This window comes from Callionymus lyra, chromosome 14 (genome assembly GCF_982586985.1).
Source record: "Callionymus lyra chromosome 14, fCalLyr1.hap1.1, whole genome shotgun sequence".
NCBI classification, from domain to species: domain Eukaryota; kingdom Metazoa; phylum Chordata; class Actinopteri; order Syngnathiformes; family Callionymidae; genus Callionymus; species Callionymus lyra.
The window spans coordinates 3,820,388-3,835,862 of NC_141831.1; the positions used below are offsets into that span (position 1 = coordinate 3,820,388).

A 15,475-nucleotide genomic window follows, 5' to 3' on the forward strand; every position below is an offset into this window, starting at 1 on the left:
TTTGTGTAGAGATGAAGTCGATGAGTTTACGTCACATATTATTCTGACTTCTTTCTTCCTGTTTTCCTTCTTTCTGCTCCTCAGTCTGGTTCTGTTTCTCACTGATGTCTCTTCTCTTTTCAAATATTTTCTCCAGAAAACAAGGTCAATAATCTCCTTTTAATCTCCTTCCTGATCTCATCACCGACTGCTTCAATAATGATGTATTTGACACGAGAACACAGTGTTTATAAATGTCTCTCATCTTTCTGACATTTCTTAACTTGTTAATGCAAGGATTTTGATGCTTTTATTTTGTTACGTGTTCTATTATTTTGAAAACCTTCAACCGGAAGTTGAACTTGTTGCTTTCCGCGCGAGTGTCAAAAGACATATTAAAACTATAACTAAAAAAATAATAAATAAAATAAGCCTTATAATAAATAAATAAATAAATCAACAATAAACATTAATACACACAAAACAATTAAAATAAACTGTAGTCATTTATAATTTGCAATAGTATGTTCTCCCCGTGTTGCCTGGGTTTACTCCGGACACTCCGGTTTCCTCCCACAGTCCAGAAACATACAGAGGTTGATTGAGAACTTGGAGAAAATTGTCCGTAAGTATGAGTGTGTGTGTGAATGGTTGTCTGTTTTTTTGTGTCCTGAGACAGACTGGCGTCCTGTCCAGGGTGTCCCCTGCCTCTCGCCCTATGATACTGGGATAGACTCCAGTCTCCCCGCGACCAACATAAGGGATAAAGCGATAGAAAATAAATGAATGAATGAAATATTTCAACATTCATTTAGTTCAAACAATTGATTACAACGTAAGTGTGAATTGTACATAGTATTCTTTTATCTACTTTATATTCTTAATATATTTTTACAACAGTTTGTTCTTCTGTCGAGAATCGAACCTTCATTTACCGAAAGATTTTCACTTCTTGACCCCATTTTTCTTTTCCTCAGGACGAGACGTGGAAGGAAGTGAAAGGACTTTGGATCTTCTCGCTGCTCAGTTTGTTTCTTCTTGGTGTCGAGAGATGTGTTGACGACATGAGTCCAGAGGAGTCGGTGCTAATGTTTTTATTACTTTCATATTCAAATCAACACAATCAGACTATTGTGGTTACAAGCAGAACTATTGCACCAACACCTGGCTGACACAACAGTGAAAGAATGATTTCAACCAAAAAAAAAGAAAGAGGCACAAAAACACAACAGAGATCCGGGTCGGCGCCTCTGGAACAGACCGAGTCGTTATACAGTACAATCCAAGAACTACAAGCTCACGCCGGCGCGTGAACCCTCGCGGTGCCTCGGTGAAAAGACAGAAAAAGTAACACAAGTTCAAAACAATGGTATAAACCAGCACGACATTTATTACACAACATAAATAGAAGAAGATATTGTGTTTCTGAACAGGCATATATGTGAACTACAAAGAGAGACTGAAGAGAGGATCAAGTTATTGTCAGCAGGATACACGTTCTGCAGGTTCTGCTTAACGAAGAGTCACCGAGAGATCTATTGTGGTGAAGAACAGCCTTCCTACCGAGGAGAGAAGCACACACAGGACTAACTACAGAGAGATCCCATGCTGTTATATAGTCCACCATGCTGGTCCGGAGCGACGACGCCGGCATGTGGAGCTCAGGATGACAAGATACCTCCACATCTTCGTACGCTCGCGTTTCCTCCCAAACTAAATGCTTGTTTATTGAAAGTCTCTCACGCGGGTTTTGGCGAGGAAGGAGATGTAGATCCACGTTTCTTGGATCTAGAAAAGAGAAGTGAACCCTCCCCTCCGTCACGCGGTCTCTGCCCACCAGCCTTCAGTGACCCCCCCGGTTTGAATCTGCTCACCGAAGCCCTTCCGTGAAAATAAAAGCACCCAGAAAAAGAGGGGGATCATCTCCAGTGGAGCCAAGTTTTCCCGGAAAACCATGAAAAACAAACAAATATTCCACGGAGAGCATTTACACGTCAGTCGCCATGATGTGTGGCCGGGTACTGACCACTGCGGCTCCCTCAGCCTCGCGCCACACCACGAGCAGCACAGATGGATTGAAGGATACGAACAAAACCAAAGCTTACGTTCCAAAGAATTATGAGAATTCAGTCGCAATTTTTACATTTTTCTTGAATAAAAGTTAAGAAAAAATGCATGTTTTTTAAATAAATAAAGTAAATAATAATGAGTGATAACTAAAAAATAAGTTTCGTTTTTATTTTCATAATAAAATCTTTAATTAATTAACAACATGTTCTATTGTTTTCATCACTAACTCTGAAGAAAAATACAAAACTTTAAATGATTTCTAGTTTCAAACACTACAGACACTTACAGCAGTAAATACATGAACATTGACTTCCTTTTAACTGAAATTAATATTGTCATTAAGTTGTTCTATACGTCTCTAAATATTAACACATTGTATCGTATTTGACAAGAGGAGTTGATCAAATAAAAATAAATAAAATAAAATAAAATAAAATAAAATAAAATAAAAGTAAGTAAACTTAAGTAAAGTAAAGTAAAATAAAATAAAAAATAAAAGCAAATAAAAGTAAATAAAGTAAAATAAAATAAAGGAAATAATTAAACAAATAAAAATAAATAAAATAAAATAATAGTGAAATTGAAATTAAATTAAATCAAAACAAAACAAACAGAAAAAAGAAAAATTTGAATTTTATTTCATATTTTTCTTTAAATATTTAGTATTAAATGAATCATTTGATCAATCTATCGTCCAGGCCTAACTGAAGACATAATGTTGACTAGAAAACTGCTGCTACTGTTACTGGTACCTTCAATAAGTCATCATCGTCATAAAGAAGTTTTCACCATCAAACCAAACTATTGGAATCCATCTGTGATGCTCGTGACGTCGCTGTGAGGTTCTTCTACGTGGGATTCAAAGTATCCTCGGAGTATGAATCCTGGATCGGGGTCGAGTCAAGGCCAGAGGAATTTCCACGTTCAATTGAAAATAAAGCAGCGACTCATCGACGGAAACATTCACGATCTGCTTCCTCGACAAGAGTCCGACAGGAGCTCCGGGAGCGTCTCCTGCCGGCGAAGACGCGTCTACATTCAAAGCAGCAGCAGCGGTTGCACGTCGCGGTGACGGCGGAGACTGAGCAAGTCGTGGACAGAAGGAAACAAATATGGCTGAACCAGCTCGTGTTAGCACCAGCCACGGACAGGTTAGCACCACGGTTCGCCTCCAGCTTCTCTTCCTCTGAAAACCCAGCGGAGGGTCTGGCACTTCATTATCGCCAAACAAAAAAGTGAAATCGTCAAAGAAGCGACACAGTGTCCGAACATCCCAGATCTCCACTGAAACATGGCAGCGTAGTGGGCAGAGAGGAGTTCGCACAGAAGCCGCTTCCAGAATCAAAGAGAGTGCTACTTTTTTTGGTGCCTTTGATTGACAGTGGATCAATTCGCTGATTCTGCATTTGAGGAAACCTGATGCTGGGTTCTGCGGAGCGACGCCCTCCAACCGACACAAGATTGTTTTTTTCTTTTTTTGAATAAGGCACCTGGAACAGCAGGCATCGTCTTCAAAATACTGCGTCACGTGAGGAACTCGGGGTGAAATCTACACGTCACATCTCTTTGTGCTCATTCAGTAGCAGCAAATCATCAGATCCAGAGTCAAGTGAGCCCGAGAAGCCGTGCAGCGACGGATGGCGGCGCCGCTCCATCATGCAGATTTACACCTCACCCCACCAAGTTCTTATCACAGATCACAACTCTGGACGCGTCTCATCTACACAAACACAGAGGAAGGAGAAACCAACTCAGGTTCACACACGACGACACGTATCACAGGAAGCAGAGACTCGGGCGCGACACGGCGGCTTCGCGTTTCCAAGAAGAAAAATATTCCATCTTTTCTGTGATCGAAAGATTCAAAGTTTGAATCAAAGGATTATTTACTTGACACTCAATATAAACTCATAATAGACTCATTTAAAGATAAAAAGAGGTAAAAAACGAGTAAAAAAACGAGGCACGTTGAGTTTTATTTGCATCAAAGGTCATAAAAAAACCTTGAAACTAAAAGGTCAAAAGTCAACAACTTAAGGTCACGTGTCAATTGAGTCACATCGAGTTAATGGATTAGAAACAAAATATCCATGAGTTCAGATATTAAGTTGTTGAACTGAAACGTCGTTGGTCGAACATGAACGAGCGTCTTAAACACAAACATTTCAACTGTTAATATCAAGGTCAATGTTTTCATGAATCAAGTAGTAAAACTCAAGTTCAAATAGAATCAAGTATTGATCACTGTTTGTAAAGATGTTTTCTGATTCATTGATCGTCCTTTAAATACACCAGTTTAATGGAAGCCTTTGATATCGTTGGACAAAGATCAAAGTAGTTTCATCTAAAATACAACCCCAGCCTCAATATTTCAGAGACTTGGACCTGGTTTCAATAACCAGGTAAAACTTCCTTAACTAGCTAAACATTGTGTCATTTTAGGGTCAGTGTTTAAATATGGATTTTGAGGAGGAAAAGGTCAACATTCTTTAAATATTGAATAAAAGCAGGAGATTTATTGATTCAACTCATGATCGACTAGTTCATGTGTTGGTTAAAGTCGTTGAGAAAGTCAAACATCGAAGGAAATGTTGCGTTTTTGTGACAAAAGAAGGTTTTTAAAGCGATTAAATTATTGAAACGTTCAAGTGTTTTCTTTGACCGAACCTTTTCTTCTTGGAAACTTCAAACCGTGGTGAGCGACCGGAGTCTTTGCTTTTACAAAGATGGAAACATTCCGAAGGAAACCGTCGTAAACCAGAGCGTCGACGATCGTTTCAGGAGGATTTTCTCTTTTTTTTTTTGGAGCATTTTCATAATTCAGTTTGTGTGGAGATCGTCGCACCACAATCGTCGCACAATAACAAAAACACAACAGTCTCCACACAGAGAGAAAAAGAAGAACGGCGACTCGGATACACAAGTTGACCTTTCGATGGACACAAAGAGGAGAAACACCTGATTTGAGTTGAAACGGGTGGAGGACGAGCGACGGCACTCGTCCAGCTCCAGAGTTTGGACAGTTCTTCCACCAGTCGTGGTTTCTCTCGCTCATAAAATGCCACAGAGTCTCTCGTTTGGATGTAAAGTTGCACAGCTTTTTTCGCCTTTCATGTAAAAACCTGTGAGGACTTTCATCTCGGACCCACAACAATCACACACACAACACACGTGTCGTCTCCGTTCACCCCCTTCGGACCGGGTCGACCCGTCTGGTCTTCAGTCTCTGATCCCGCTCTGTGTGTATGTGGAACGTAACAAGGCAATAAGTGTCCAGATTGATTTGTAATTGGCTTGCCATACAGTACAGTGATATAGTAACCCCCCCGCCCCCTCCTCCCGGGGGGGCGACCGGGACCGACGCCATCGAGACCGGGGGGTTCTTCCGGGCCGCCCCCCCGGGGCTCCTCTATAAGTCACAAGTAGAAATCAGTTTTACAAATGATAACAATATAGCTCTCTGGAGAAATGTGTCTACACTGTACAACACCCTGAAGAGGAAGCCAAAGCAGAATCACTTTTTCCATAGGAAACCTCTACTGAAGGCAAATGAGTCGTGACGCCCGCGGGTCAGCATCAGGATCGAAGTAGGGGCCCCTGGAAAAACCTCCAAACCTTCCTTTGTTTTTTTGTTGTTTTTTTTAAGACCACAAACATGAATCCAGGCACCCCGGACACACACACACACTCACACACACACACACACACACGGACAGACACACACACACACGCACACACACACTCCGGGTCACACACCTGACTCGAGAACACCTGCAGCATTCACACCAGGCCTTTTTAGCAGCAAATGGAAGAAAAGATGCTTTTCTTTTTTTCTTTTGTTGGTTTTTTTTTTCTCTCCTTTTTTTTTTAGTTTTTTTGGACAAAGTGCTTTTGTTTTAAACATATAAGAGAAACTCTCTGGATGAACTCTTAACATGGAGACACGTTAACTTCGATTATTTACACAAAAACAAGGACGGACGGTGGAGGAGAGTCTTCAGGCTACGACTGGAGCAGGAAGTGAAAGAATCTTCAGGAATAAGCACCGTTCCTCCCTTTTTGTACGTCAGCGAGACACGTGTGTGCGTGACTGACGCTCGAGCACACGCGTGTTGTTTCTTCAACGCTCGAGGATGGTTTGGTGAAGAAGCGTCTCTGGACACTTTCAACTCAAGATCAACAAGTCAATGTTACGCGTCTGAGAAACAACATGATTTCAACAAAATGAATCGTTGGAATTAAAGTAAAATATACAATTTAAATCCAACAAAAAGGGTTTGAATGAATAGAATTTGATTTAAAAAAATACTTTCTTTAAGAAATTGATATTGAGAATTGTTTTCTGAATTTAAAAAATATATATTTGTTAATGAAAATGAAATAATAATAACAAGTCAAGGAGAAATTTCTATCGTTGCTTCCATCTTAAATAATAAAGTTCAGACAGTTGTCAGTTTCCATAACTAGTAAAACCCTCATGGACCTGCAGGGGGCGCTATATGTTCGTCAGGAACTCAATTGCATCGACAGAATATCAAACTGTTGGTTTATTTTTTTTAAAGAACATTAAAGTGTCTGTTTTTGCTGTCGAAGAACTAGAATCTGATCGTTTAAGTTTTTGTGTCAACTTTTAACAACTTATTAAATAATCTTTTTAATCTTAGCAGCTAGTAATTCTGATCGATAACAACTCAAGAGATAATTATTCACCTAAAATACCTATTTATAATAATAATAAAAAAGGCTAATTTACGACCTCGCAGATGACCTTTAGGCTTGAGGTTAAAGGTTAAGATTTAATTCAGGGCGATCTTTGTGTTGAAAAGCATCGATAAATACATCGTGAAAATATACATTTAAAACCATGGAAAACCAGAGTCAGCTCTGCTGCCCTCTAGTGACGACACCGGAGAACGAGTCCGCTTCTCACCAAACCTCCGTCCAGAGCTCGCAGGCAGCGAACATAGAAAAATAGACATTTTTATTTGGTTTTTCTCTTTTTCTCTCTCCCTCTCTCTCCACCTCTTTAGAAACATGCTCTAAACACAAACAGTGGCTTCTCACCATTAAAGGATGTCGAGATATATATATTAATATATACTTTCTATGTACAGTAACACAACTATCAAACTGAAAGTGACACATAAAAAACAACATTTTGGTTATTCTCGGTGACGACAAAAATAAATGTAACGTAGCTTATCTAGTAGCACCTCCGGCGGCGCGTTTAAACACAACGTTCTGGTGGGGGAATGAAGTGCTCTCGATGACTGTGATGAAGTACACTTTTAGAATTCTTTAAAAGAAAAAAAAAGTTCCTTTTCTGTACAGAATTGGACCCACGCTGATTTCACAGTTCTATGAAGTTCCCTGACCCTCCCACATGTCTTACATTCAATACGGCGTCAGGTAAGCTGTGCAAAACCTTACTTTGACTGGCTGGTCGCCATTTTCCTTGCATGTGTCTTTGGTACAAAAAAAACCAAAACATTGAAATATATCGTGTGCAAATATTTGTCGTAACTCTGGACCATGTGTCGCCCCGATCCCCAAGACGAGAGAACCAGAACCCAGAGGTCGTCTATTGCAGAGCCTCCTATTTACACAGACTCTGTGGCATCGCGCGACAAGAGCTTCCGCTGTATTTACATTCAAAACTTCTTGAAATCAAAATCACAAAAACATCATCCGTCTCTCGACTCTCTCGAGTACGTCAGTGTCGTCGCGACTCAATATTCAGCGGTCGACTTGAATCTTTGAACTTTTTATTGAAATGTTGTCGTTTTCTATAATTGAATTGAATTTCTTCTTTTTTTTTTAACAACGAATTTAATCATTTCTACATCGAAAAATTGTTTTTCTTCATTAATTTCATTTGGTTCGTTTTTTTTTACATAGAGTTTGATATTCGAATTCCATTTACCGTATTTTCCGGACTATAAGTGGCAGTTTTTTTCATAGTTTGTCCGGAGGTGCAACTTATACTCTGGAGCGACTTATGTGTGAAATTATTACCACATTATTAGCGGTATATCATTTCACATGTTATTCTCACACTAAACCACCAGAGGGCGCTCTAGGCCTGTGTTGATCATTTCCACGTAGAAGAGGAAGCATCTTCTACCTCCGGAGTTAGTTAGTTGTTTAAAAGTGACACGAGGATGAAGAGTTATTTGGAGTTACACGGATGGTTTGGTAAACTTGTTAGTTATTTATGCTATAGTTCTCTGAATAACTCTTCATATGTTATGTTAACATACCAGGTTCTCACTTCATGTAACGTAACATTATTCTGTTGTTGCCTCTAGTTTTATTTTAAATTGTCTTTCAAGATCACATGACTGTTCTTGGATTTTATCAAATAAATTTCCACCAAAAATGCGACTTATACTCCAGTGCGACTTATATATGTTTTTTCCTTCTTTATTATGCATTTTATGTCTGGAGCGACTTGTGCTCCGGAGACACTTATAGTCCGGAGAATACGGTATTAAAAAATGAATTTAATAAATTAAATATTTTTTCATTCGTAGTCTTTTAAACTCAATATAAAAATGAAGTTAAAATCGTGTCACCAGACATTACCAACAGAGCACCGAGCTACTGGATCCAACAATCACGTGATCAGCTGAAAAGTTTGATCTCAGAACTTTTAGCCAATCCTGCGACACGCAGACGATCACGTGATGACGTAGAATAACACGATCCAGTAGCTCGGTGCTCTGTTGGTTTTGTCTGGTGACTCTAAAATACCAACATTTATATATTGAATTGAAAAGACCACGAATTTAAAAATGTGGATTTAAAAAAAAAATATTTTTGAATGATTGGAATTTAAAGAAAATTAAGACGTGTGTAAAAAAAGAAATTGAAATTAATTTTTTAAATATTTACATTTTAAATTAAATTATAAAAAAAACTAAACAATATAAAGAAAATGTTGATTTCAATAATATATAAAAAAAGAAACATTTCAATAAATTCAATTCAAACATTCTGACGACACTGATACTACACTACACACTCGCTCTCTCTCTCACTAAAGTAGTCTTTTCTCGTGGTCGGACCCCCTCAGGTGATCCTCAGGACCCCCTGAGGTGGTCCTCGCACACAGAAACACACTCACGCAAACACACACACACACACAAGGCACGATGAATAGAACTCCGATCAAACACTAGAATGAACACAGCAAACTATTAGCCCGGTCGTCTCCACTGTACAGAGGGAGGAGCTTCTGTTATGTACACTTGCTGGAGGAGATTCACATCTTCATCATCATCATCATCATCATCGTCATCATCATCGTCGTCATCATCATCCTCGCTGTCTGCTCAATGCCCAGTTTGTCCAGTCAAGTCAGCACTAACACCTCAAACTACTTCCTGCCGTGACCAGGAGAAAAACCCGTGTCACTTCCTCTCCGCGACAAGAGGCGGCGCGATCGGATCTAGGTCTTCAACACCAGATCCGTCTCGACGCCGGCCCCCCACTGCGGACCCCATCTCTGCAGTTCTGGTTTTTTTTCGAAACCCGGAACCTCACGTCAGACGACGGTCTCCGAGCGCGCGAAGGAATCTCACCTCTAGTCAAACCAGCCGCCGCGAGTCGCTTCACATGGACACGTGGAGTGGAAACCGTCGCTCCACTGGCGTCCCTAGGGATGAGGGGTCGGGAGACTCTCCAGGCCCGGGTGTGAGAGGGCGCTCGTGTGACCAATGAGTGGGTGAACTCGGGGTGGGAGGGGCATGCAGAGGGAGGAGCATAGTTACAACATGAACGGTGGCAGAATGAGTTTCGCGTTCCCGGGCGCTGGACTTCCTGTTAGACTTTGGACGTGGGCACTCGCAGGCCCACCAGTCCGCCGGTGGGATCGCCCAGGCCCGTGGTCTCCAGGATCTTGTTGACGAAGTCGGAGGTTTCTCCTGCAACAGGCGGCGACACTGGAAACACAAAAACAACAAATTAAAACATGTAGAATTTAGTAAATGTATTTTGAAGTATTGAAAAATCTGTAAGTGTAAAAAAATGAACTTTTTTTCTTTTTTAATATTCCAATTTTTAAATGTAATCATTTAGAAAAACAACAAATTCAAACTTTCAATGTAGAAATGATCAAAACATTCAATGACACTAAACATTCAATGACACTAAACATTCAATGACACTAAACATTCAATGACACTAAACATTCAATGACACTAAACGTTCAATGACACTAAACATTCAATGACACTAAACATTCAATGACACTAAACGTTCAATGACACTAAACATTCAATGACACTAAACATTCAATGACACTAAACATTCAATGACACTAAACATTCAATGACACTAAACATTCAATGACACTAAACGTTCAATGACACTAAACGTTCAATGACACTAAACGTTCAATGACACTAAACGTTCAATGACACTAAACGTTCAATGACACTAAACATTCAATGACACTAAACGTTCAATGACACTAAACATTCAATGACACTAAACGTTCAATGACACTAAACGTTCAATGACACTAAACATTCAATGACACTAAACATTCAATGACACTAAACGTTCAATGACACTAAACATTCAATGACACTAAACATTCAATGACACTAAACGTTCAATGACACTAAACATTCAATGACACTAAACATTCAATGACACTAAACGTTCAATGACACTAAACGTTCAATGACACTAAACATTCAATGACACTAAACGTTCAATGACACTAAACATTCAATGACACTAAACATTCAATGACACTAAACGTTCAATGACACTAAACGTTCAATGACACTAAACATTCAATGACACTAAACGTTCAATGACACTAAACGTTCAACGACACTAAACATTCAATGACACTAAACGTTCAATGACACTAAACGTTCAATGACACTAAACGTTCAATGACACTAAACGTTCAATGACACTAAACATTCAATGACACTAAACATTCAATGACACTAAACGTTCAATGACACTAAACATTCAATGACACTAAACATTCAATGACACTAAACGTTCAATGACACTAAACATTCAATGACACTAAACATTCAATGACACTAAACGTTCAATGACACTAAACGTTCAATGACACTAAACATTCAATGACACTAAACATTCAATGACACTAAACGTTCAATGACACTAAACGTTCAATGACACTAAACATTCAATGACACTAAACATTCAATGACACTAAACGTTCAATGACACTAAACATTCAATGACACTAAACATTCAATGACACTAAACGTTCAATGACACTAAACATTCAATGACACTAAACATTCAATGACACTAAACGTTCAATGACACTAAACATTCAATGACACTAAACGTTCAATGACACTAAACGTTCAATGACACTAAACATTCAATGACACTAAACGTTCAATGACACTAAACGTTCAATGACACTAAACATTCAATGACACTAAACATTCAATGACACTAAACGTTCAATGACACTAAACATTCAATGACACTAAACGTTCAATGACACTAAACGTTCAATGACACTAAACGTTCAATGACACTAAACGTTCAATGACACTAAACGTTCAATGACACTAAACATTCAATGACACTAAACGTTCAATGACACTAAACGTTCAATGACACTAAACGTTCAATGACACTAAACATTCAATGACACTAAACGTTCAATGACACTAAACATTCAATGACACTAAACATTCAATGACACTAAACGTTCAATGACACTAAACATTCAATGACACTAAACATTCAATGACACTAAACGTTCAATGACACTAAACGTTCAATGACACTAAACATTCAATGACACTAAACGTTCAATGACACTAAACATTCAATGACACTAAACGTTCAATGACACTAAACGTTCAATGACACTAAACGTTCAATGACACTAAACGTTCAATGACACTAAACGTTCAATGACACTAAACGTTCAATGACACTAAACGTTCAATGACACTAAACGTTCAATGACACTAAACGTTCAATGACACTAAACGTTCAATGACACTAAACGTTCAATGACACTAAACATTCAATGACACTAAACGTTCAATGACACTAAACGTTCAATGACACTAAACGTTCAATGACACTAAACGTTCAATGACACTAAACGTTCAATGACACTAAACGTTCAATGACACTAAACGTTCAATGACACTAAACGTTCAATGACACTAAACATTCAATGACACTAAACATTCAATGACACTAAACGTTCAATGACACTAAACGTTCAATGACACTAAACATTCAATGACACTAAACATTCAATGACACTAAACGTTCAATGACACTAAACGTTCAATGACACTAAACGTTCAATGACACTAAACGTTCAATGACACTAAACGTTCAATGACACTAAACATTCAATGACACTAAACGTTCAATGACACTAAACGTTCAATGACACTAAACATTCAATGACACTAAACGTTCAATGACACTAAACGTTCAATGACACTAAACGTTCAATGACACTAAACATTCAATGACACTAAACATTCAATGACACTAAACGTTCAATGACACTAAACGTTCAATGACACTAAACGTTCAATGACACTAAACGTTCAATGACACTAAACGTTCAATGACACTAAACGTTCAATGACACTAAACGTTCAACGACACTAAACGACATTCAATGACACTAAACGTTCAACGACACTAAACGTTCAACGACACTAAACGTTCAACGACACTAAACGTTCAACGACACTAAACGTTCAATGACACTAAACGTTCAATGACACTAAACGTTCAATGACACTAAACGTTCAATGACACTAAACGTTCAATGACACTAAACGTTCAATGACACTAAACGTTCAATGACACTAAACGTTCAATGACACTAAACGTTCAATGACACTAAACGTTCAATGACACTAAACGTTCAATGACACTAAACGTTCAATGACACTAAACGTTCAATGACACTAAACGTTCAATGACACTAAACGTTCAATGACACTAAACGTTCAATGACACTAAACGTTCAATGACACTAAACGTTCAATGACACTAAACGTTCAATGACACTAAACGTTCAATGACACTAAACGTTCAATGACACTAAACGTTCAATGACACTAAACGTTCAATGACACTAAACGTTCAATGACACTAAACGTTCAATGACACTAAACGTTCAATGACACTAAACGTTCAATGACACTAAACGTTCAATGACACTAAACGTTCAACGACACTAAACGTTCAACGACACTAAACGTTCAACGACACTAAACGTTCAACGACACTAAACGTTCAACGACACTAAACATTCAATGACACTAAACGTTCAACGACACTAAACGTTCAACGACACTAAACGTTCAATGACACTAAACGTTCAATGACACTAAATGTTCAATGACACTAAACGTTCAATGACACTAAACGTTCAATGACACTAAACGTTCAACGACACTAAACGTTCAACGACACTAAACGTTCAACGACACTAAACGTTCAACGACACTAAACATTCAATGACACTAAACGTTCAACGACACTAAACGTTCAACGACACTAAACGTTCAATGACACTAAACGTTCAATGACACTAAATGTTCAATGACACTAAACGTTCAATGACACTAAACGTTCAACGACACTAAACGTTCAACGACACTAAACGTTCAATGACACTAAACGTTCAATGACACTAAACGTTCAATGACACTAAACGTTCAATGACACTAAACGTTCAATGACACTAAACGTTCAATGACACTAAACGTTCAATGACACTAAACGTTCAATGACACTAAACGTTCAATGACACTAAACGTTCAACGACACTAAACGTTCAATGACACTAAACGTTCAATGACACTAAACGTTCAATGACACTAAACGTTCAATGACACTAAACGTTCAATGACACTAAACGTTCAATGACACTAAACGTTCAATGACACTAAACGTTCAATGACACTAAACGTTCAATGACACTAAACGTTCAATGACACTAAACGTTCAATGACACTAAACGTTCAATGACACTAAACGTTCAATGACACTAAACGTTCAATGACACTAAACATTCAATGACACTAAACGTTCAATGACACTAAACGTTCAACGACACTAAACGTTCAACGACACTAAACGTTCAATGACACTAAACGTTCAATGACACTAAACATTCAATGACACTAAACATTCAATGACACTAAACGTTCAATGACACTAAACGTTCAATGACACTAAACGTTCAATGACACTAAACATTCAATGACACTAAACGTTCAATGACACTAAACATTCAATGACACTAAACGTTCAATGACACTAAACATTCAATGACACTAAACGTTCAATGACACTAAACATTCAATGACACTAAACGTTCAATGACACTAAACATTCAATGACACTAAACGTTCAATGACACTAAACGTTCAATGACACTAAACATTCAATGACACTAAACGTTCAATGACACTAAACATTCAATGACACTAAACGTTCAATGACACTAAACGTTCAATGACACTAAACGTTCAATGACACTAAACGTTCAATGACACTAAACGTTCAATGACACTAAACATTCAATGACACTAAACATTCAATGACACTAAACGTTCAATGACACTAAACATTCAATGACACTAAACGTTCAATGACACTAAACGTTCAATGACACTAAACATTCAATGACACTAAACATTCAATGACACTAAACGTTCAATGACACTAAACATTCAATGACACTAAACGTTCAATGACACTAAACATTCAATGACACTAAACATTCAATGACACTAAACGTTCAATGACACTAAACATTCAATGACACAAATACGTTTCGCTGACCGAGCGTCTCCTGGATGAGCCGGTCCAGGGTGTCGGCCATGTTGGTGGCGCGAGGAGCGTTGTCCTCCACTCGCACCACGATCTCCTCCTTGATGGCGTTGATGACGAAGAGCAGTTTGTCTGCAGGCGAACAAACGAACGGAGGATGAACTTCCGACGTCTCGTGACGGAAGAAGAAGACGTTCTCACCGTATTCTGTGCTGAGTCCCCACAGCTTCACCTTGTTGGCCTCATACTGAGCCTTCTTCTTCAGGCGACACGCTCTGGAAACACAAGCACTTCCTGTCACTGGACGTCAACGAATACCATCGACAACAATGTCACTCGATATTATTGAAACTTTGAACTTTTTATTGAAATGTTGCCCTTTCCTCTCAAATTGAATTGAATTTCTTCCCTTTTACCAATGAATTCAATCATTTCTACATCGAAAAGTTGTTTTTGTTCATTAATTTCATTTGTTTAGTTTTTTTGTTACGTAGAGTTTGATATTCAAATTCCATTTATTAAATTCAATATTTTTTCATTCGTAGTATTTTAAATTCAATATAAAAATGAAGTTAAAATCGTGTCACCAGAC

General features: G+C 38.3%; 1 protein-coding gene across 1 annotated transcript in view; it reads right to left on the minus strand.

Moving 5' to 3' along the window:
- Window positions 1-1,058: 1,058 nt before the first annotated feature.
- crebrf (creb3 regulatory factor) overlaps window positions 1,059-15,475 on the minus strand; it is a 39,083-nt gene continuing 24,666 nt past the window's right edge. The window contains exons 8-10 of the mRNA XM_087806822.1: window positions 15,085-15,158; window positions 14,896-15,015; window positions 1,059-9,992 (exon numbers count right to left, since the gene is read on the minus strand). Of these exons, the coding sequence (XP_087662948.1) occupies window positions 9,874-9,992; window positions 14,896-15,015; window positions 15,085-15,158 (313 nt within the window). The 3' untranslated portion in view covers window positions 1,059-9,873. The remainder of the gene's footprint in view (window positions 9,993-14,895; window positions 15,016-15,084; window positions 15,159-15,475) is intronic.